The following is a 25,117-nucleotide window of genomic DNA, read 5'->3' on the forward strand; positions in this document are numbered from 1 at the left end:
GAGCCACTGCGCCTGGCCCCAATTACAACTTTTTTTTTTTTTTTTTAGACGGAGTCTCGCTCTGTCGCCCAGGCTGGAGTGCAGTGGCCGGATCTCGGCTCACTGCAAGCTCCGCCTCCCGGGTTCACGCCCTTCTCCTGCCTCAGCCTCCCGAGTAGCTGGGACTACAGGCGCCCGCCACCTCGCCCGGCTAGTTTTTTTGTATGTTTTAGTAGAGACGGGGTTTTACCGTGTTAGCCAGATCCGCCCGCCTCGGCCTCCCAAAGTGCTGGGATTACAGCCAATTACAACTTTTAAATGGAGGACCTTTAATGCTTGAAAGCTAGTATGGACTGACTTAGGTACCCTCAAAATTCGCATTTGGAAGTCCTGATCCCCAATGTGACCATATTTGGAGACAGGGCCTTTAAGGAGGTAAATAAGGTTAAAAGAGTCATAAGGGTGGGACCCTAATCCAATAGGACTAATGTCCTTGTAAGAAGAGGGAGAGACATCAGGAGTGTGCACACAGAGGAAGGGGCACGAGCAGACACAGTGAGAAGGTAGCCATCTGCATGCCAATGTGAGAGGCCTCAACAGAAACAGACACTTCTAGCACCTTGACCTTGAACTTACAGCTTCTAGAACCATCAGAAGATAAATTTCTGTTGTTTAAGCCACCCAGTCGGTGGTATTTTGTTATGGCAGACCAAGCAGACTAAAGACAACAGCTAAAAACTATTTTAAAAAATAAGACAGTAAAATTCATTTTATGATCTTTTTGAATAGTGAATGAACGACTAGAATAAATCCTGTCAAAATAAATACATGAAAATCTGACCATGCTATTGTGCTCATGCGCAAATCCTGTTCTCCCCCGAGGAAAGTCTTTGCTTTTACGGGCATCCATGTGTCTCTTCTACTTCACTTTGTTGAACTCTAATTTCAGTTACACTATAGATCCAAGAGGCTGGGTGCAATACCTGTTTTTCATCATTGAATCACCTTATAGTACTGGGTCCTCAATTATCACTGTTAAAGACTTTGGAGGCACTTTATTTAGATACAGCTCTGTATAAAACACATAGTTGTATTTCTTTAAATCTAATCTTAGATGGAGCAGGTGTACTCAATTCCTTCCTGCAATATTCTGTCAGATTTCAATCATATCTGACATAACTTGGATCTGACTGAACTTAGATCTCTGGACCTCTCACTTTCATTATCTGGATTTATTTCCACATTTTTTCAGGATTTTTCTCCTCACCCCTACATACCTACTTAATGTCCTGGCAATGCTGAACTATTTATTATTCCCCAAATATAGCCTGCTTTCTTTTACTTTGCAGGATTTTAATATAGTCTTTATATAACAAAGAAACATTTGGATCAATTTTCCAGTTCATTGTGTTTTTGGAAGATTGAAAATCATTTTCACTTAAATGATGCTTTGCTTTAAAAAAATATTTATGATGATTTTTTTCAAACATATACAGAAGTAGAGACACTATCACAGCAAACTTCCATATACCTATCACCAAAATTTCACATTTCCGTAAACTTGGCAGATAAACTTTTTACTAAATGAATTTAGCTGAATATTTTTACATAATGAAGATTTTATGTTTAAACTTTTATGTTTATATTGTAGCAAACAGTAATATAGGTTTGATTATATTTCCTTATGAATTCAGACAAATAACAAATCATTTATACCTATGAATGAAGTTATCTGTAGTCTTCGTCTATCTTCGGTACTGCTATTTCAAAAATTGGCCATGATGACTTTAGTATGACTTTACTGACTCTTTTACTCATCTTGAAATATAGTCATCACTGGCTTCTTCAAGAATACTTTTTAATTTGTTGCATCTCTAAGTTACTAGAGGCAAAATAATAGATAATAATATAAATAGATTCCTATGTTTCTAAACACTTTTTAACCACTTCAAAAAGCTTATAGTTTTGAATAGAATATTATAGCCTAGCTTAATCTTTCCTTATTTTTTGAATAAAGACTTGTGAAAAATCTTAAATGACTCAATTGTATAGAAGCATATACTATGATAAACTCATTGACTATAGGCTATATTAATGATTCTTGACCTTCTTATAATTTATGACATGTTCATGACTCTCCTGGAGATACTGGAGAAGATGTTTATGGCAGTGGCTCATTGAAAGGAAGGTTAAAAGAAAAATCTGACACCAAAGAGGAGATGCTGAAAGAATCAGCCTGCTGGAAAAGTATTTCAAGCAAGCAGATGTGCAAAAGGAAAAGAGTGGAGGTGGGAAGAAATAAGTGGAATGAGAACGCTGGATCAAGGAAGTTGAATTAAAGGATGACAGAACCCAGCATGAAGATGAGGGGAGAAGGGCTGCAGGAAATGACTACTGACCTATGGTCGAAGCTGGACCAGACAAAATTAGGGGATCTGGGGGCTTTGAGAGATAAGGGTCTCACTCTTCCAAAGACCTGGAGAGCTAAGAGAAGCCGTTCAGTGTGGACTGGGAGTTGAAGGACTATCAAGACACGATTGTGTCACAGTGTGTCAGGTTAGGTACTATTTGCACCCCAAGATTCTCTTCCTCAATGCCCAACTGTAATTTGACCAGGAGGAGTAGTGAAGGCAATAGCAAGAGAAGAACAATTAAGGGAAAGGCTAGGGTCTCATGGGTATAGTCTTCAGACCATCACTCAGCTACCATTCCCCATCTCCTTTTGTTCTCCTGATGTTGCTGGTAAAAAAACAATCAAGATAACTTATGCTAGAAATGTCCCTGGGCTTGGGAAGTTCTCTATTTAAATTCTTCAGGAGAGGTGAGGCTGTGCTTCACATTTCCCTGCCCTGTCTGGCCCTCATCTGTTTTTACCTCCACTGTCCTCCCCGAGACCTGCTGCCAAGCATCCACCAACAGCACCATCACACTCTGTTCTCTCTCATGCTCCCCACCACTTCCCACCTCCACCTGCTAGCCCTCTGTCCAAACAAAGAGGGTGGAAAGCAGGATATCGTGACACACTGAGGATATTTTTAAAATGCAAAATGTTGCTACATACTCCTCAGCAAAAAATGAGGCAGAGGATAAGAACAGTGTTAAATGAATAATTTGTGCTTTCTCTACAACATATTAGAGGTAGTACACAAACTAATTATATTTCTAAACATTTTCTATAAACATGTCAGTAGCTAATTTTAAATGTAAATATGTCATGCCACAGGAGTAGAAGAAATGTAAATATCTCCTGTATTATAATTTTTCTATTTTCTAAATGGAATACTACAACTATTCTATCCACCAGCTCCATGAGAATTTATTTGAAAAGTACTGCATATGCTACTTGTAAATCAGTGGGTTATATTATTGATACTGCTTTATTTCTAAAGTTACATTTGCTAATATAGCACTTAAACATCTCGGTGAGGTACAGCATGAAACTTATTTATACTGTTTATCTTTTGTGTTTTTCTTTAAACAAAACAAAGCTTTTTTGCTTTTTCCATAAAAGGTTTAATGTAGATTATGAGTCTAGGTGAAAAAGAATGAGAATGAGGGGTGTATGACTATTATATATTCATAAAAATTAAAAATTGAAAAAGAAAAGAAAGAAAAAGAATGAGGAGGGCTAGGGTCTGGTTCAGTTTAGTTTTTGACATTTAATAAGGAGTTCAAAACAACAACCATAAAGAGGCTAAAGGCTACAGTCAATAAAAATAACCTTGGAACTTTCAGGGAAAATATAGGAATATCTGCATAGTCTATTCTCCATATAAATTTATTTTCCTTGACAATTTAAATCATGATTATTAAATAATATAAATGGTAATTGCTCATCTGTATTTTATTAAATCTTTTCTCATGGAGAATAAAGCTCTTTGTAACACTGTTCTTAAAATTCATACTATGGGAATGCCTTAAAATTAGTGATTATTATAATAAAGAACTTAAGCTTTTCATTTTTTGAGTAGATTTAAGCCTAACTTTTCTTATACTAAAACATAATCAAATGTTAGAGTATTATAGTGATATCTGACTATTTAATCACATAAATATAATGGAGAAATCAGCTGCTTCATAAACAAGTCTAAATAGTCAACTTAATGTTGTCTAGCAAGAAAAAAAAATACCTCTGGACAAGCATATGGTAACTTTCTCTACCTATGGTTCAGAATCCCTCTAAATAAGATATTTATGAGGAAGCCATAGGGTGTATTCAATCAGAGGTGGTTTCTAACAACATACCAAATGTCTGGATGAAATGGAAATATTTATGCAATCACCTATAAATTTCCAAATGTAGCTAAGTTTAGAATAGGCAAACTGAAAACTCTTAAAGTTTTAACCTAAATACTGAAATGGGAGAGGACCAGGAGGTATGACTATAACATAGTGACTAATTTGGGTGTATATTTTTCAAAGAAGAGAAAACTCAAGTAAGAAGAAGAATCAATGCCAACTCACTTGTCTCTCCCACGTCGAACTTCATCCTGCTCCTTGGACTGGCGGCGGCGCTGTCTGGCAGATGTGGCAGAAGATGCTGATGGTGTTCCAGATTCTGAGTCCTCTGAACTTTGACCTCCAGAGTTATTAACATCAAAAAGATGTTGTTCTACAGCTGATCGTATGGTTCTTTCTAAGAGTCTGGCAAAAAAGAATGCAGAGTCATTCAAGCAGTCAAGTTCATCAGTGATCACCTTAAAAAAATATGTGCCTACAGTTTTGGGAACACCTGTATTTCCAATGGAAGGTCTTTAGAACTTCATGAGCAATGATGAGGCATTAATCTAAAAAATATCTGCATTATGTGCTAAAACCAAAACTAAATGAAAACAATTCTGCCAATTTAATACCTTTCTCATCTTCGTGAAGCTAGTATTGCTGAAATGCTCATGGCAAGTCTAGCAACAATTATGAGGCATTCAGGAAACCAGGGTCAGTTAATATAAGGTAGAATGAGGAAAGATTTTTTTTTGCCCTCATAGAATAATAGTAGACCTATTCTCACAAAGGCAATTTCATACCAATTCTACAGAGGAAGAGAGAGTGATTTGCAAAGCAAACTGGCACAAATAATTTTATGATGCCTATTATCTATTTAGAATCTAAGACAAATTATATGAAAATAATGATATTTGGGGGAAAAACTCACCAGAACAATTAGAACTCATAACAGCATGGCATAATCTTTCCTAACCTCTATTCAATTAAATTATGATATTTATAATTAAAGTTGTATTCATGCAAACACCCCAAAACATATTATTGAAATTGGAAGGATAGATTTACTTTGTTCAACCTGAGGAAAAGAGATAAGCACAAAGAGCTGAAAAGTGCATGGCAAGCTATAAATGGAATCATTTTTAAAGCTGTAGAATCTTTCAAGGTGTGTAAACTTTCTTTTAGCACCACATTATTTCCAAATAAGCTGGTATGGAAAGTTCTTGACTCCTCAAACCATGTTTCTCTTCACTTGAAAAAGAACTATATATATATTCTAAATGCTCAGGCTGAGAAAGAGCATTTACTTAAATAAAATGTGTTTTGAGAACTTAACTAATTTCAGATTTTTCAAATGCAGTTTTGTAATCCACTGATAGTTATCTTATTCAAATTTTATTAAAAATATTTTAAGATCATGAGGAAGTATAGTCCAATTAACCTGGGCATTAGAACTTTTATACATAGAACTCCATGTGTCAAATGATTCAAGATTATTTAATTGCAGTACAGAGGATTGTAAGTTAATATACACATAAGAGATGTACATAATATATAAATAACATATTCATGAGGAAGCCATAAAATGCACTATGTCAGAGGTGGCCTCCTACAACATACCAAACATCCAGATGAAACGGAAATACCTAAACAGAACAACCCTGCACCTTTTCCAAGCTATACAAGACCCATAAGGAAAGGTTATTAGGAAATGAAAAAGGCAAGAACATGTCAGTCTTGGTGCAGTTCTTGAATATCTTTGAAACTGACAAAGCCAAAGGAGGTCAGTCCTGCCCTCTGATTGTTTTCTCTCCCAACAAGGAATTAAAAAAATTGAAATCCATCCCGTTAGATCCAAATTCATTTCAACTAGTGCTTCTTCTAATTCTTCTCTCTTCTCCCTATCACACCACATCCACCCCACCTCCTACACCTGATCCTTGCCAAGAGAAGATGCTCCAAAAAGGCCCACTCATGTCCCAGCAAGTAAGGAGAACAGGTACGTGTGATGGAAACATATGTGGGCCAGGAGCTGTTCCGTCATTCGATGACTATTTACTTAGTGCCTAATATATGCCAGGCACTTTTCTAGGCAGTAGGGAGATAGCAATGAATATGACAGACAAGCTCCTTGTATTTACAGAGCTTACATTCTTGTAGGGCAAGATAGATAATAAAGAAATAATGTAATTTCCAATAGTAATAAGTTCTCTAAAACACTGAGTAAAGTGGTGGCAAGTGAATATGGGTAGTTAGGAATAGAATCCTGGATAAGATGATACTTGAACAAGGAGTGAATGATAAGAAAGTGCTGGTCAGGCTGAGGAACAGCCAACACAAAGTCTCTGAGGCAGCAATAAGGTTGGCCCTCCCTGGGAACAGCAGGTCATGTGGCTGAAGTGTAATGAGCAATATGGTCAGAGGCGTTAGCAAGGACTGGAGTTTAGGTTTAGTCTAAGTGTCAGTGGAAGACTCTGGAGGAAATGGCATGTGATGACATAATTAAGAAGAGTACTGCCACTGCCCTGTGGACCAGGGACTTGTTGCCATCACTAACTTGCTTTCTTTTCTGCATCCCTATTAGACTGTAACATCCCTGAAGACAGGGCCCAAGGCATCTTTGACATTACACATCTAACATGTGCCTGGTGTGTTGCAGGCACTCAGTCAATGTAGGTTCAGTCAAATGAACTAAGCAGGAGTAAAGACATGATTAATGGTTTAACCTTTAATTACATTATCCATTGCAAGATGCCTCCCAAAGCACATTAGACTACTTGCCAATATTAAATGATCCTGGCATTATTTTTAATGAAGTAAACAAAAAGCTCATGTTTTCTAATGTTGGAGTCGTCTGTAGGAATACACATACAGAAGCTCCAATAAGAAAACCTATGTAGTCCTCTCCTCCATATAGTTTAAAAGTCACTGGCTGCTTATTATCTGAATCTTCCAATACTGTACACCATTAGACTTGCTTTTTTTTTTTTTTCTGTTTAATAAGTGGGAAAGGGCATTAAAAATAAAACCCAAAGCCCAAAAACCCAACCCAAATAACTTACTCTCCGGTTGCAGACACATTGCTGACTTGGGGTACATGAGCACTGCAGAAAAGAAGCAAAGAGAAAGAAAGTCAGGTTAGATGAAAGATCAGAGATGATGAACCAAACATCTGAAGCGGATCGCAGGCTGAAAGAAATTAGCTCATTCCCAAGTGATCCTCAAAACAATGTTTAACCATCCAATGAAAGATGCTCATTTTTTGTTTCTAGAAATGGAGATGGCCCGGCTTGCTTATAACAGTGGCTTTTTCTCCTTTTAAAAGATGTCCATGGCAGACAATTCTGTAAATTTGGAGAACCATCTCTTAGCTGTCAACATATTTCCACAGCAGCCCTAGTTCAAGGTCTTTTCATTTTCCTAAAATGTCAGTTGTGGCCAAGTGACTTCCTGCCACGTACTTCACCTATTTCTATCTTTCCCCAGCCCAAATCCATTCCCTTCCTTCTCCTCTTAGGCCAGGAAACAGAACATCTTTCTAAAACTCTGCTCTCAACAGGCAGAGGGCAGTGGGGACCACAGGGATAGAGAACAAGGCACCAATGTTGTTTTCTCTATTTCTTTTTTTTTTTGAGATGGAGTCTTGCTCAGTCGCCCAGGCTGGAGTGCAGTGGCCTGATCTCGGCTCACTGCAAGCTCCGCCTCCCGGGTTCACGCCATTCTCCTGCCTCAGCCTCCTGAGTAGCTGGGACTACAGGCGCCCGTCGCCACGCCCGGCTAATTTTTTGCATTTTTAGTAGAGACGGGGTTTCACCGTGTTAGCCAGGATGGTCTCGATCTGCTGACCTCATGATCCACCCGCCTTGGCCTCCCAAAGTGCTGGGATTACAGGCGCAAGCCACCGTGCCCAGCCTGTATATGACTATTTCTAACCCACATTTTCGAAGCCACATTTTTTCCCTAAGTTTCTCAGGATGGAAAGCATCTCAAGCTCTGTAATGTGTCAGCTTAACATCTAATTTATAATGTTTTTGTTGAGCACTTACAAACTTTCATGACTTTCCCATTTTTTCTAAAGTCTGAATTCTTTTAAAAGTATTGAGAAGTGGTCAACACAAAGTAGAATGATAAAATTACAAAACACTATCAGGTTAGCAAGCTTTGGAACTTTCCCCCTCATGCCTGCACTTATGTTCACATAACCACAATGAGTGTTGAGGCTGGCAGCTATTTTAATTGTATTAACACATTACATTCTCACAATCTGCCCTCTAGTGTTTAGTTGGCTTTTGAATCAAGATTTAAAAGTGTCTATCCTTTAAAAAAAGAGGTTAAATATTGAGCAGATTTGAGACAATCTTTAGTCATGTCAAACTATTGTTCTACCTAATAGTTCTAATAGTTCTTTTCCTTCTTTGTAGAAGACATTCAAAGAAAATCAAAGTTGTTAAGGACCAATATTGATAGTTGTCTTTCAATTACTCCAAACATTCTAATTTATATGGTATAATTTTCAACATATGAATATGTTGCTTGGGAATCATCTGTCAGGCTTTTCTCCCATGTAAGTGTATACCTCATCTCTTTCAATGTAGAATCTCAATGCCTCAAGGGATTGTATCATATTTCTCATTTTCTTTCGTCACACTCCCTCCCACTACCACCACCATCATGTCTTCCATAGTACTCACTATCCCAGAGGTGATCAAAAAATGTTTACTCTTTAGCCCAAGACAATTTTCTTTAGTTAAAGCTGTAGCTCTTTGTTATGGCCACAGACCATGGCTGAAACCCAGAAAAATCACATAAAATCATGTGATTAGGTAAAAGGGAAGCTGATTCAAGTAAGTATTAAATAATTAAGAAGATAAATAAATAAATACAAATACCTAAGACTTACTGAGTACTTACTATGTTCCAGACACTGTGCTAAGTACTTTTTACATAGATTTTTTTTTCACTTTTTATTTACAGCAACCCTATGAAGAGGTACTACTGTTTTCAGATGAAGAGGTTAGAAAGGTTAAATAACTTACCCACAGCCATAGAGCCAAGAAATAAGATGAGCTGGGATTTGAACCAAGAAAAGTTTTAGTTCAGAGTCTAAGCTCTTAATCACTCCACTAGCTTGTCTTTCAATCCATTACTCACTACAGTCATCTCTGGATATGGAGGCCTGGCCTTAGGTATTTTACTTTGCTTTTAATTACAACAATTTCTCTTCTGCCTTACAATGCCTGTTATTCATAGTGGTTCCCAGGCTACATAACCAACAATAAACCCCTTTCTGCTTTCTGTCTTTAACTGGAACAAGCAGTCCTTGCTTTTGCTACTTTGTGGCTCACCCTCTGTAAATTCAACACTATATAATTAACTCCTATACTCCACTTCTCAGTACAGTTACACAACCTTGGTTTTGAGAGCAGGGACCCATGTGAGTAATGACTCGGGGAAAACTCAGAAGAGAGTAAAGAATGTGGATCTGCTAGATGCTAAAAAACATTCCAAAGACATGCCATTAGCTTGTTAGTCCCCTATGCCATCTCAGAATGAAGACATGTATTTCCTCTCATCCTTTCTACATCATTTTGAACTGTCTTCTTTTTGACTATTAAAGCAGATCCTGATGTTTTGACGTTCATTTTCTATGAAGGGAGAGTGAAGAAAGAAAGGCAAGAAAAAGACAAGGAAACAACAAACAAGATGAGGGTCTGAGATTTCTAACTCTTTAAATAAGTGCTTCTTCATTCTTAATGTGCATAGGAAATCACCTTGGCACTTGTTAATACAGATGGATTCAGCAGGCCTAGGTCTTGGGAAGGGGAAGCTTAGACTGCATTTCTAATACATTCCTCAGTGATTCTAATACTGTTGGTTTGTGGAAGACACTGAGTGGCAGAAGCTCTATATCCTTGCAACCAAAATTCTTTAAAACTTCAATTACTTAAATATCCCAATAATGATTTTTAAATACTGTAATCTAAGTAATGAAGGTATGATACGGAAAACTCATGCTAACCTCAGTGAATAAAAGTCAACATATCGAAATTTCTCCAACAGCTTAGAGAAAAATGACCTGAACCATCTAAATCAGTTGTAGAGCACATTTCTCAGAATACCAAAGTAAACAAATAAATCAATAATAAAACCAAATAAATAATATTCATGTTTTTGCTAGTATATTTATTTTAGGACAGTTTTAGAATAAAGTGTGATGTTTTTCATAGTCCTTTGGAATTTTTGGTATATTTAACTAGTCTATAATTTCAGGTTCTTTTAATAGAATTCCTATAAATAAAGTATTATGAGAAGATATTTTCCATTGGTAATCAGAAAAGAAAGTTCTGGTCTTGGCTCTGCAGTTGATTAGACAAAATCACTGGCAGGTTGTTGGTTAGCTTGGCTGCATTGGGTTGGTTTCTTTACACAGAAAATGAAAGGTCTGGCTAGTGATCTCTGTGGTTTCTTTTACCTCTAAAAGAAACCTCAAAAATTGTTCTATCTCAGGTTCAAGCTTACTGCCTAAGGTTTAAAGCATTACAAAAGGTTATACTGCATATTTAGTTTTATGACATAGTATCAGATAAATTTATGGTTTATTAGTTACCAAAATAACTTTGGTATTTAGTTCAGGTATCCACCGTCATAGTTCCTGTGGGATGTACTTAACAATTCACCCTTAACAAAATTTTAAAGAATATTTAACAACAGCAATAGAGATTTCTTCCATAACTAAGATACTGACAAAAAGGCAATAAGGATTTAAACAATAAGCAAATAAGACAAAGTGAAAGATAAAGAAATTTCCTTCTTCATCTGCATGTAGCTTGCTTTCTATCCTCTGCGGAGAGCTAAGAATAATGAATTTTTTTTTTTTTCTGAGTCCTTGACTGATTTGCTAAGAAAATTTCTTACTTATGCATTATAAACAGTTGGATATGGAAGCGTTCATTTCCTAATGTTGACAAAGCAAGTTTTTAAAATGGAAAGAAAGATGCTCACTCATATGCAGATCCCAGTTCTATGGCCAAATTCAAACCTAAGCCTACTGTTAGTGATGATGCAACTGAATATTCTATTGGTACGGTCATTTAAAATAGATTCTAAGCCTACTTTGAAATATAGTCTATGACATATTGAAATATCTTTAGTCTTTATTTTTATTAGCAAAACCCAAACTATATTTCCTTAAGCCAATTATGCTCAGCAATATTAGTCTCTAAAATTTGCATGTGATAAGATGCACAGATGCCTGTTGACAAGTGATTCTTTAATTAAATCTCTTGATTTGAAATAAAAAAAGCATACATTTCAAAAGAGGTTTCAAATCTACAAAATGGAGACATCTTGAAAAGCATGTGTTTTCTTTTCTGTGTGTTCTCTTATTTCAGTATGTTCTCCTCTATGGCATATAAAATCCTGCCTGTAAAATATTACCGTTTTATTAGGAAACATGAGGTCCAACAAAATTATCAGTTTCTCTAAGATATAATATTTAAATTTACTCTATTTTTCTAATAGAGCAAGGATTAAAAAGACAATTATGAGATGTTTGCTTAAATAAACCTAAGGATAAATCTCATGTAACAACCATCAAAATAGCCTAAAATTTTTAATTTGTCAATTTAACAAAATACAGTATTTTCAGTATCATCTTAAAATACTGTAAGTTGATATGCAGCATCAACATTATACATATATAACAACACACATATTTGTTATTGTGTAACAGTTTTCTAAATTAAATTTTGTTCATAATTTTAGTGCATTCTTCACAGTGTCCTACATTAAAACAATTCAATCCTCAATATTTATTCCTTTTGCTTTAACCTCTAGCTATGACTATCATATGCAGAACTTTATTGGAACATTTGTAGGTATTTAAACTCTGATAAAAGTTGCATCATCCTTTTGCATCATTACAAACATTTTGGGTAGCCTCAAATTTTGGTTTAAAATTGAATACTGTGCATAATATACTAGAATAAAAATTGAAAACATACTACATGGATATAACTCAAAAAGAGAAAAATATTTATCCTCATACCTTCTCTAATTCAAATTTCCTATTCTTTTAAATAGTCTGATTTGAAGAAAAAAGTTACTCTTCACAGCTATGTCTTAACACTGTATAAAATTTATTCTAACAAATCAAACGTAACCCATCAAAATGTCAGAATACTCATCTTTTATACAGCTTCTTTTGACAATTATTGATGCTTTCAATTTCATATATTTAGTATGTTTTAGCATAAAAAGAAATTGGAAGTTTTTTAGTTTTTACACTAAGGGTCTATATTAACAAAATTATAAAATGCAATGCATAATTCACTTATATACTGTATCTGTTTTCTATTTTACAGAAAATTGAAGATCAGAGAAGTATCTAAGTTTACACAGCTCCATTCTATCTATGTAGTCCGGCTTCAGAGTATGTCCTCAATTCTCTGAATAATCTTTATTCTTAAATAATGCTACTATTTACATAAATCTTTGGCTATACCTTTAGTTATTTCATTAGAATTAGGTTACTAAAAGTGCTTTTTTTGATTTAAATAGATTTTTTTCTTTTCCTCCAAATTTATGTAATGCAGAAAATTTTTATTTCTTCCAGGTTTTCATGTTTATTAGTTTCAAATTGCACGAAGTGTTCTCTAATCTTTTAAAAAATTATTATAACCCTTACAGTAAACTTCAATTATGATTATTAGTATCATCTCTCATTTTTCTTAAGCTTATCAAGAATTTTGTATCTTGTAATTTTCATTTTTACTCTCAAAGAACCAGCTCCTGAACTCAAATATCAGTTCTGCTTGTTTTCTGTTTTCTTTTATTATTAACAAATTCTTTTAGGTTTCAAAGAGATAGCTTTTTCTTCCTTTCTATAACTTCTTATTCTGAATGTGTGGCTGATTTATCTTCAATCTTGTGTTAGGTTACCTCTTTAAAAAGTTTAGACTTTATTCCACAAATTTTGATATATACTTTTTCTTTATTTTCTCAACAATATGCACTTGAGATTCTTATTTACTCTTTGAGTTATCCCCTTCCTCCTGTCCCCTTACAAGAGTTTTCACTGGTTTACTGAAATTTTTTTTTATCATTAATTACACTGTGGTCAGAAATTATTGGCTATCAAAATTTCTACTCTTTAAGAACTTTTAAAGATAGCTGAATACTTTTTATAAAGTAGCAGAAATGCTTGATTGAGCTCTATTTGTACTATGCAAAGTTTCATATATTTATACAGGTGCTCATTTATTTGAAATCTTATTAATTTTACAAAATTCTCAATGCTATATATCCTGTAAATTTTGTTATGGACATATAGTTATATGTATAAGTCCTATATTTCTAATGTGTTTACTTGTTTATCCTTGATAATATAAGAATTTAAATTTATATGATTTGATAATACTGTAAATCTAGATAATAAAGTAAGTCCAGTTTGTCTTTTCTAACAAATTTGGCCTTCAACTTCAGTTGTCTGTTCACATTTATCAGATATATGTTTATCTTTTTATTATTGACCTTTCTGTGCCACTTTGTTTTAGGCATGACTCTTTTGCAAACAGTATAGTTCAACTAGATTTTTTTTTTTTTTTTTACTATTTTAGCTTTTCTCAAATGATTTAATCCATTTACATTTATTGTCATAGCTGATAGATTTGTTCTAGTATTGTTTTTGCTTTATGCTTTCTAACTTGGGAACTTGTTTTTCCTTTGGTTGCTGCCATTGCTCTTATCTTTTGAAGGCATTTTGAATACAGGAATCCTATGCACAATTCTACTATGGTCGCTTTTCATGCCCATATTTCTCTCATTATTAAAAATATGGCAAAACCACAATTACTTTCACACCAACCTAATAAAACAAGAAAGGAAGCAAAAAAACCTCTTGACGCCTGCTTCTATTTTCCTGTTTATGTAAGACAAGAAAATTATAGCTTCATTACTTTCTTTGCCCTTCCACCAATGCTAATAAGCAGATCTCTACTTCCTACTAATTTTTTTTTAAATTTATCTCTCAATTAGCTGGGCATACTCTATACTTGTACTTTTACAAATATGTTTCTTCATTCGAATTATAGTTTTCAGATTGGCTTTTCAATCTCTGACTTTCACATCTAACACTATTATTCTGACAGTTTTGTGGTTTTGTTTGTTTGTTTGTTTGTTTTTTGAGACAGCGTCTTGCTCTGTCACGCAGGCTGGAGGGAGTACAGTGGCGTCATCATAGCTCACTGAAACCTCAAACTCCTGGGCTCAAGCAATCCTCTTGCTTTGGCCTCAGAAGAAACTGGTGTATATCAAGACACCTGGCCAAATTATTTATTTTCTTACAGAGACAGAACCTTGCTATGTTGCCCAGGTTGGTCTCAGACTCCTGGTTTCAAGAGATCCTCCCACTCTGGTCTCCGAAAGTGCTGGGATTACAGGACAGAGCTACTGTGTCCAGGCTGTCATATAGTTTTTATCTTTATCCTGTTCTTTTTTATTCCAGAAGGGCTTCTCCAGTTTCTCTTTCATCATGTATTTGACTGATTTTTAATCATTTCTGTTTACTGCCTTCAACATAGTTTTTAAAGTCTCTTCTAAAACATTTCTAGGGTAGTTTTTCCCTCCTCATTTCAGCTGTTCTTTCTGTATCCCCAGTCTTTCAATTCTAAGCCTACTCCACTTTAATGGCTTCCTACTAATGTTTCAAAAAGGTTCATGTCCTTGAGCATTTTTTGAGAAGATTAACAATATTACTTCTCAAGTTTTCATCTGAATTTTATAAAAATCTATTTTCTAGATTCTGTTTTTATGCTGAGTCATCGAGGCAAATCATCCTTTCCCCTAGTTTGTCATTTCTCTTCATAGGTCCCAAATTCTTTGTGTTTAGTGGTTTTTAAGGTGGAACAATCAATCTAGGTAGAACCATTTCCAACAACCTGGGTAGGTAGACTGTTCTTAGCTTATATAATTGTCTACTTGGCTATGAGCAGATGGCTCCTCCTGGATTTAGATTTGAAGAGCCAGTATCTGAATCTGCCCTAGAATAATCTATAATACCTACTTAGGTAGACTTGCTTTTTGGTTCCATTTTATGATTATGCTGGAGAATCAGAAACAAATTTGTGGTTTGTTTTGGGGTAGTGTACACTTGAAAGCACATATGAAAATCCAATAATCTTCTTGCCTTTATCCCTTTCTCAAATGCTTTTGCTAGGTGACTGAGCATCCCAGGAGAATCCCTTTCCTCCCCATTGTTTTGTACGCTGAGTATTCTTGTCTGAATGGTTATTAAAATATAAAAGCTGATGAGGGCAGAGTGGTGAAAAACAATAACACAACTTGGCTCTAGATGGTTCAGAAAATAAGTTTCTGCTCAGTTGAGGAAATGTCACCAGCTTTTCTGGTTAGTGCAATAGACAGTAGAAGAAAGCAAAGTCAGTTTTTCCTCCCTTCCTTTTCTCTTTGTGGCTATCTATATTGTTTAGATGGCAGAACATGAAGTCTGCAAGGTAAAAATATGTTTCTCTGTCCAGCCCATAGATGATGTGACCTTTGATGTGGCTTTTCTTTATCATTGCTACAGAGCTGTCTCTAGGGTTTGTATTTTATATTATCATAGATATTAAATAGAAAGATGGGAGTACTGTATCAGGCAAAGGCAGTCTGCTACCTGTTTAAACTAGATTCTTAAATTTTATTAAAATCTGAAGTTCTACACAGGGAAGCCCACAGGGAGGCAGGGAAACTAAGGAATGAAGTAACAAGAGATCTAGGCAGAATGGAAAGGTGTAATTTTCTACAAGTGAATTATTCTTTATCAAGCTGAGGTAAAAGATGTGAAAAAAATAATTTAAAATGTATATAATTTATCTTTCTAAATTATATAGCTCTAACATATGCTTAATATTTCATTAACATTGTTAGAATTAAACCTAGAATCTATACTTACATCTTACTACGCAAAAAAAAAAAAAAAAAAAAAATGACTAGTGATTCTCAGATCAAGAACTCAATAATGAGTCTTAAAAACTGTATGACAAACATTAGTAAACTTTGTAGCCATTCCTCAGTTATACTGTTGGTCTGGTTCTGTGTAGGCACCTAGCACAAGCAGAGACTTAGAATCCTGACCAATGGGACACAAATATCTTTAAGAAATCCACATACTTCATAACTATAAGGATAGTTATTATTAAAAAACAAAATAACAAGTGTTGACAAAAATATGGACAAATCGGAACTGTGTACTGTACTTGTGGAAATGTAAAATGATGTAGCTGCTAGGGTAAATAGTATGGAAGTTCCTCAACAAATTAAACGTAGAACTATCATATGCTCCAACAATTCCACCTTTTTTTTTTCTTTTTTCTTTTTTTTTTTTAGACAGAGTCTTGCTCTGTCGCCAGGCTGGAGTGCAGTGACACAATCTTGGCTCACTGCAACCTCCACCTTCCAGGTTCAAGCGATTCCCCTGCCTCAGCCTCCTGAGTAGCTGGGACTACAGGCATGCACCACCATGCACGGCTAATTTTTTGTATTTTAGTAGAGACGGGGTTTCACCATGTTGTCCAGGATGGTCTTGATCTCCTGACCTGGTGATCCACCCGCCTCAGCCTCTCAAAGTGCTGGGATTACAGGCATGAGCCACTGTGCCTGGCCCCAACAATTCCACTTCTGAGTATATACCCAACAGAAATGAAAGCAAGGACTTGGACAGATATTTGTACATCCATGTTCATAGCAGCGTTATTCACAATGCCCAAAAGATGGAAGCAACCTAAGTGTCTATTGACAGGTGAAAGGATAAACAAAACGTAGCATATACGTAGATGGAAATATTATTCAGCCTTCAAAAGGAAGAAAGTTCTGACACATGCTGCAGTGTGGATGTACCCTGAGGTATGCTAAGTAAAATATGCCGGTCACAAAAGGACAAACACTGTAAGATCCCACTCATATGAGGTACCTGGAGTAGTCCAATTCTTAAAGACAGAGAACGAAATGGTGGTTGCCAGGGGATAAGGAAAGAAGGAAATGAAAAATTAGTGTTTAGTGAGTACAGAATTTAGTTTTACAAGATACAAAGAGTTCTGAAGATGGATGGTGATGACAGTTGTGTAACAATGAGAATGTACTTAATGCCACTGAACTGTACATTTAAAAATGGCTAGGATGGCAACCTTTGTTTATATTTTACCATAATAAAAAAACCAAAACCAAAACAACAGAGCTCCACAGGTAGAGGGGTAGTGCCCCCTCAGTTTAGAAACACTACTCTGGCCAAGCGTGGTGGCTCATGCCTGTAATCCCAGCACTTTGGGAGGCCGAGGCCGGTGGATCACTTGAGGTCAGAGTTTGAGACCAGCCTGGCCAACATAGTGAAACCCCCCTCTATTAAAACTACAAAAATTAGCTGGGCTTAGTGGCGGATGCCTGTAATCCCAGCTACTATGGAGGCTGAGGCAGGAGAATCGCTTGAACCCAGGAGATGGAGGTTGCAGTGAGCCAAGATCATGCCACTACACTCCAGCCTGGGCGACAGAGTGAGACTCCGTCTCAAAAAAAAAAAAAGGAAACACTATTATAATAAAAAGGAAAATAAATATTTTTGATAAGTAGTTGTGTCTAAAGACATCCAGATACCTAGCTGACTTTATCATGTTGCTAAAAAAGTAGATACTTAAATAAACAGCTTGCTTGTTTGTTCCACTTCTTAGTAGCCTAAAACAGGCTTTTGAATAAATGTAATGTCTGGTATGCTACGCTTCTCCAAAGCTCTCCCATGTGATAATGAAGGATTTTTACCTTAAAATATTCATTTAGAAAACATACAATATGCTTCTTAAGGAGAATAAAAAACTATTAAAAGTTAAAGCTAATGAAGCATAATACAAAAAAAAAAATCACAAACATACAAATTCTAGCATAAGTTGTTTGGAAAGCAATTCCTCAGAAAAACTATCTAAAAATGCTTTAGAAAGAAGTTTTCTACATATTAAGATAGGAGTGGTATGGTATAATATCCAGATCCCATCTAAATATCAGGTAATATTTTAATTTGAATTTAGCCAAAGTCATTTTTTTCTTTAGCATAAATGTACAGTTATGAGACTGAAAAATCGATAGTTCCTAGGCTCCTAGGCTCTAGCAATTAAAAATTAACCAAATTAGAAAGAGTAAGTCTGTCTGCAAAACAGCTAACTTAGAAATAAATCCATCTGATGCACCTTCAGGAAAATTAGAAAACAGACAAAATACTGAAGCTGACCTTAATCCAAACCTGCTAAATTAATAATTTAGCCTCAGTTTGCACTGTGAGTATTAAAACTTGGGCTGATATTTTTAAAGATGGTCAATTCCAGGACTTTCATGGAGCACTAAATGAGAAAAGGAAAAGAGAGGAAGATCAGTGCACCTGCTAGAAGACAGGTGTTAGCTAAGCAAGGACCAAGTTTCAGATGCCAGGTGAGCTAGTTGGAGCCCAATGAACAAAACTGGTATATAGCCCCTGAACACATATCCTAAGATTTTGAAAAAGCACATTAAACACAGGTTCTACGCATGCAAGTTATATGTATAATCCAGGAATTTGTAAAGAAGGAGTTCAAGGATAGAAGTCTGATGAAATGGGATAAGGATGGGATCTGATCCTGCTCCTAGGAGCATGAAAGTGGTGTAGGGGAGGGGAGAGCCAGTAGAGATGAGGAGAAACAGCAAGTGGAGATGCAGAACCCGAGTCTTAGTGGAAACCAAACACCGAAATCCAAACTCAGGCTTGGAGACACTGAAAACTCAGGCAAACAGAAGTAGAGCGGCCATAGATCCTAGACAGATCTGACTGGAGGCCAGGTAAAAGAATGCAGACAATAAAAGGTTGAACATGGCACAGAAGAACACCACCACCAAGTTGTTTTGATGCTCAGCTGAGCAACTGAGGTAGGGGCCCTGTTGTTTGGGATTCCAGCCTAGAATATAAAAGAGAACAGGGTATGAACATCCTGGCCAAGAACGTTCTCTACCTTAAGTTTGCAGGTCATGTTTATTCTGTTGTAGTCCTACTAAGGGTTTGGCATAACCTGTTCTTCCCTTTCATTTCCCTAATCATTTCAACTGGGCTGGTAATCCCTAATAAGCGTCTGGGGAACAATGACACCTACTGTTTGAGCTCCTATAACTGCAATTAACTTGCTACATGGAATGGTGGCAGGTGTAGATTGATAGCTACTGTTTCCTTCCTTTGCAAAAAACAACAAATGGCTCTGTGGTGAGTTAAGTTGGAGAAGTACTGAAATTAGAGATGACAGAGTTGTTATCACAGAAGATACTTGATTTAGAATAAAAATATGACTGTGTGTCTATTTACAACAGCCCTACCTTATTACAGAAAGGACTGAAGGTAACTGAAATACATGATAGACTAACATGTGATTCAGGCATGACTGTTCAATGAGAATATCACATTACAGAACTGAAATTCCATAAGGTGATAACAAGAGCAACATAATGGCTGAAACGGCTTCTCTAGTTCCCTGTTTCTGCATCCCTTTCTTCTCCCCTAGCCACAGCAAGGTCCTGGGACCTCCACTAGTGTGCACTGTGGCGTCTTCACATGCTCTCCATCTGTATCCTCTATCCCAGACACAGACCCTGTCCTGTTATATACAATCCATCTCTTCTCCACTCCACTAGCAGGATCACTATGTGACCTCCTGTACCCGAGCGCCGCTATGGATCATCTACCCTCCTTCCTTTGAGACTGGAGGTCTGCTCTGCTCTCATCTTCTGTCTGTTCAGATCTGCACTCTCTGAAGACTGTCCACTCACAGACTTGTAGCCACTGAGTTTTGCTGTTTCACCTCTTTATGCTAGAACTTTCAGAATTAACCACCAAACTGAATATCTCACTGCTGACCAGCTTTCCCAGCCCTATCCCCTCCATGGCTGCTTGTGGCTGGATCTACTTCCAGTGAGTACCCCTCTCAGCAGACGTGTCTTATGTCTTGATTGGGCCTACTTCTGAAATTCTAATTTCAGGCTAAATAATTACTATTTTTGCATTTGTGAAATAGTTCTGCTTGGTTTATCCATCATATGAAAAGAATGCCTGCTGGTAACTTTTCCTTTTTCTACCATAAATGTGGGCCAGTATGCATATTCATTCCCTTTTTCCCCCTAATTTTATCATATTTTAGTTTCTATGACTTAACATTGAAAAAATAAAGTAGCTTCTATTAAGAGTTCGGTAAATATATTATTGATTTTCTTTTACTCTATTTTCTTGTACTTTCATTCTGCAAGTACAGGACATTCAGAGAAATAAGTTTTCATTAGTTGGCATGATCCAGTGCTAAAGTCTCCTATACTATGTAAAACTGAATTTCCATTAATATATAACAAGCATTTGCTGATATTACTGTGCATATTTATATAATGAATACCAGACTCACTACGTGCTCAGCAACATCCTCATGCGTTCACATGAATTGCATAGTTGAGATAGCCTATGAACCAGAGTATGCTGATTTGGTCGGCAGGAAACCAGGATGAAAAAAACGGACCACGTTGTCTCATACTGAAACCTCAAATGTTCCCTCTCTTGCCATAAAGTGATTATGCAATACGCTGCAAGTCACTAAAGGGTAAACACTACTAAAAAGCAGTTACTTGGCTAAGCCTGAAGTCCTATGACACATTTCTGAAGTACTAGTGGTTGAATTATAGCCTAAATCCATTCTGGGACTATTTCAACAAGTCAGATTCAAAAATAAATAAATAAACAAATTCTGTATTGCATATCCTGACATTTCTTTTAAAAAACAGTAGACTTCAGGCCGGGCGTGGTGGCTCATGCCTGTAATCCCAGCACTTAGGGAGGCTGAGGCGGATGGATCACGAGGTCAGGAGTTCCAGATCAGCCTGGCCAAGATGGTGAAACCTCGTCTCTACTAAAAATACAAAAATTAGCCAGGCATGGTGGCGGGTGCCTGTAATCCCAGCTACTCAGGAGGCTGAGGCAGAGATTTGCTTAAACCCAGGAGGCAGAGGTTGCAGTGAGTTGAGATCATGCAACTGCAATCCAGCCTGGGTGACAAAGCGAGACTCCGTCAAAAATAAAAAATAAAATAAAATAAAATAAATAAAAAGCAGTAGACTTCAGGAAAGATTTCAGAAAACAAACATTAGTATTATTTTACATTTACATTATTTTATATACTTTTCAAATATATTTTCTAAGCCTTTGAAGTGGGTAGGTAGTAAGAAAAGAAATGCAATAAGGAAGACTTGATTCCAGGCTATATCTCAGATGACTCACTCGGAAAACCCTGTCAGTACAGCATTCATTCACCAGAGAGAAGTGATCTTGAATTCTGTTAATATACCTGCTTTAACAGTTGTTACTCTGGGTTTATAAGCTTTAGAAAATCATCTTCAATCCTATAAACTTGCTGAATATTTAGTTTCCTTCTCCGCTATGACATAGAAAATGATGTAACTCAACCCAAGGCTTTGTCTGTGAGTGGGTCTTATACCCATTGGCCCCCACTAACCTATGCATACATATATGTATAAAATAGAGATTTTTTAACTTTGCTTACAGCCTAATCATCGGGCAGATTTTAAATTAAAATGATCACTTTGGCACTTTCAAATTTAAAACAAAATATCTTATTTTAGTTGTTTGAACTATATTAGACATTTAAAAAATATATTTCTTGAACCAAAGGGGAAAATACAGTAAGGTAAAGAGCTCCAGCAAGCTTAGTCTGGCCACAGTAATGAATGTTCTATTGAAAGGGATTAAAATGAGCAAATAAACCCAAAGAAGCCTTAACCCTCCTTTATTCCCTGTAGTAGACCAACAAAAATCAAATAAATACCTCAAATAGAAAGGTGAAATAGGTCTTTCATCTTCCTGCGAACTAAAAGGAAAATAAATTTTGAATTAATATAATGTCTGTTAATATGACATGTCAATTTTACTAAAAATGTTCTACCGGTCAAAAATGTTGATTTAGCACATTAAAGCCAATCTCATGATGGAGTAAGGTTAGTAAAACACGATCCACCTCGGACCTAGCCAAGGTCAATTACTTCTTGTCAGGATACCATCAAGTGAGGCTTCTTTCAAGATGAGCTAAGACAAAAGTAATTCACATCACACTTTCCAGAGGAAGCTTTTTACTGCCTTATTCTAGTGGCCCAATTCAAGTATTCGTATATTACACATAAACCCTTAAAACGATTACATACTAATTTATCTCAACAAAGCTGATTGCAGCTCATTAACATGATAATGAAAATAAGAAACAGGCCGGGCGCGGTGGCTCAAGCCTGTAATCCCAGCACTTTGGGAGGCCGAGACGGGCGGATCACGAGGTCAGGAGATCGAGACCATCCTGGCTAACTTGGTGAAACCCCGTCTCTACTAAAAATACAAAAAACTAGCCGGGCGTAGTGGCGGGCGCCTGTAGTCCCAGCTACTCAGGAGGCTGAGGCAGGAGAATGGCGTAAACCTGGGAGGCGGAGCTAGCAGTGAGCTGAGATCCGGCCACTGCACTCCAACCTGGGCGACAGAGCAAGACTCCGTCTCAAAAAAAAAAAAAAAAGAAAAGAAGAAACAACCAACAAAACATTCCTGTTAAGAACGAGCCACTTCAGGAATGATTCCCTAGCAATGAAGAGCACATCAGTAAACAGCACCACACTCACGGGCTGTTTGTCCTTCTGTAGTTACTTTACTAAGTATTAACTAGTGTGTATAATATGAAAGGACATAAATGAAATCATTAACAAGTTTAAGTTCCTCAAACAACACAGACAAAATATCAAGCTTAATACACTGAAAGTTAATTTTTTTTTTTTTTTAAGAGATACGGTCTCACTCTGTTGGCCAGGCTAGAGTGCAGTGGTAGGATCATGGTTCACAGCAGCCACAAACTCCCAGGCTCAAATGATCCTCCCACGTCAGCCTCTGGGGTATCTGGGACCACAGGCACGTGCTACCATGCCAGGCTAATTTTTTATTTTTTTTGTGGAGACGGAGTCTCACTATGTTGCCCAAGCTGGTCTTGAACTCCTGGGCTCAAGCGATCCTCCCGCCTCAGCCTCCCAAAGTGCTGGGATTGCAAACATAAGCCACTATGCCTGGCCTAGAAATTCAATTTTTAAAATGTAAAATATTTGCTGTATTTTCTTTGCCTTTCTTTAGCATGTTTTATTTTTCCTAATAAATGATCTCAAAGTATAGAATGAATCCCTCCGCCTTGCTGTCCACTGGAGTGATCTTTGAACTTTTTAAATTATGCACTCATAAAACTTGCTTTTCAGTAGCCACTCCCCTCAAATATATAACTGATTAAATATATATATTATGTACATCATTAAACAGATAAAAGTAGAAAGATAAAGTATTAAATAAAATGAAAAAGAAGGTCTAATATTTTCTTTTGTCTCCTAGGGTTCCTCTTGGATATCGCCTGGGGTGTATACCACCTTACAGCATCTGGGAAAGCAACGAATTAACTGCAGCATTCTCTTTCTCTCTCTTTTTGCTTAATTTTCTTAAGCATCATTCATGAAAAGAGAAAAGTCTGCTTTGACTGATAGTATTAAACTTGCAGTCAATAAACTCTTATTACAGAGTTACACTGTAAAACACACATAAGCAAACAAAATCCTGTCCTGAAAGTTGAATAGGTCTTAACATTTTAGAAGGAATATGGAACACAAAATGTGACACATTGTTTTTCATTCTCTCATGATTTGGATTTCCAATTTCAAAACTGATCAGCTGTTCTAATGCCCATGTTGCCAAGTATCTTAATGTTTATAACTAATGGTGTTAACTCTTCCCAGGTGAGAGGTAAGTGATGGGCTGTAATGTGGATGGGCTGAGGGCAAAGCTTGTAGAATTAGGTTGCAGGGTTGAAGAGTTAGCGGGGACAACACCTGGACATTTCCCAGGTGTTGTTATAGGAAACCACCTGAAACAGTGCTATTACAGGAGGTGACTACTTTTAAGTCAACCTGACAGAAGTCACTTACACATTTGACTTCCAAATATTCCTAGAAAACACTAAACGAAACAATTATAAAAATGTTAGAACTAGGTTTCCTGATCAAGAAATTGATCATTATGCCAAAGAAACACTATGCCAAAAAAAACCCAAAAAAACAAAACAAACACCTGCCACTAAAAACCTATAATTATTTTGTTATTCCAGGAAAGGCCTCCATATTTTGTAAAATGAGTACTACATACTTTCTTTGCCCAGAACAGATCCTTTACTCTAACATGTAGCCAACTGAAGGAAAATTAACATGGTTACTGTAACATTCTTTGATGTACACTCAATTAGCAATATGCTTGGTTTTCTTAAGTGCTTTTGAGAGATGATTTAAATGGTTCAGGGCTCTGAACACAGCTGTTCATGTGTCTTAGCTATTTGCATGTGTCTGTGTGCCAAATTTCTTTGCAGCAAACAGAAGCAATACTGTTTTCCTTTTATCTCCGTCACAAATTTCATATCAATTGTGACTGCGGGCCAGATCCTACCACAGGTCCTATATTAATTATCTCAATTAGATCCTCACAAAACTTTCCTGGCACTGGCTTCTTGCTTCTTCTTTAATTCAGGTGGGAAAGGCAGTCTCAGAGTGAGTACATGACTCATTCAGATGATGCAGCTAGTCATGTGTAAACTACTGTGTTACGTGTTAGTTCATTTTTCTTATTGTTTTCCCTTCATTTTTAACCTATCAAAGTACGGCAAGATGACTAGGTTAGTAAAGAAAACGCATTCGATGGCCAGTCTGCATTCCAGCAGCCACAACAAGATCTCGTGGACTTGATAAGCTCCTTGTCATGCTTCTGATTATGGCAACTCTACATCACCTTAGTCAAAGTCTATTTGTA

The 25,117-nt window shown here is 36.5% G+C and overlaps 2 protein-coding genes across 13 annotated transcripts in view; one reads left to right on the forward strand and one right to left on the reverse strand.

The window, feature by feature from the left end:
* The window catches only part of FAM13A (family with sequence similarity 13 member A), a 375,981-nt gene that overhangs the window by 56,444 nt on the left and 294,420 nt on the right, over nucleotides 1–25,117 (reverse strand). For 9 of the 12 annotated variants that reach the window (XM_007999242.3, XM_007999239.3, XM_007999245.3 and 6 more), the window contains 3 exons: nucleotides 22,080–22,121; nucleotides 7,263–7,304; nucleotides 4,444–4,623 (listed from right to left, as the gene is read on the reverse strand). In XM_007999242.3, the coding sequence (XP_007997433.1) occupies nucleotides 4,444–4,623; nucleotides 7,263–7,304; nucleotides 22,080–22,121 (264 nt within the window). The remainder of the gene's footprint in view (nucleotides 1–4,443; nucleotides 4,624–7,262; nucleotides 7,305–22,079; nucleotides 22,122–25,117) is intronic. The other 3 variants (XM_007999240.3, XM_007999253.3, XM_073017482.1) reach the window with 2 other exon arrangements.
* LOC103235964 (ubiquitin-ribosomal protein eL40 fusion protein-like) overlaps nucleotides 1–25,117 on the forward strand; it is a 66,429-nt gene that overhangs the window by 31,743 nt on the left and 9,569 nt on the right. The window lies entirely within an intron of this gene.

Source organism: Chlorocebus sabaeus, chromosome 7, assembly GCF_047675955.1.
Source record: "Chlorocebus sabaeus isolate Y175 chromosome 7, mChlSab1.0.hap1, whole genome shotgun sequence".
Taxonomy (NCBI): Eukaryota; Metazoa; Chordata; class Mammalia; order Primates; family Cercopithecidae; genus Chlorocebus; species Chlorocebus sabaeus.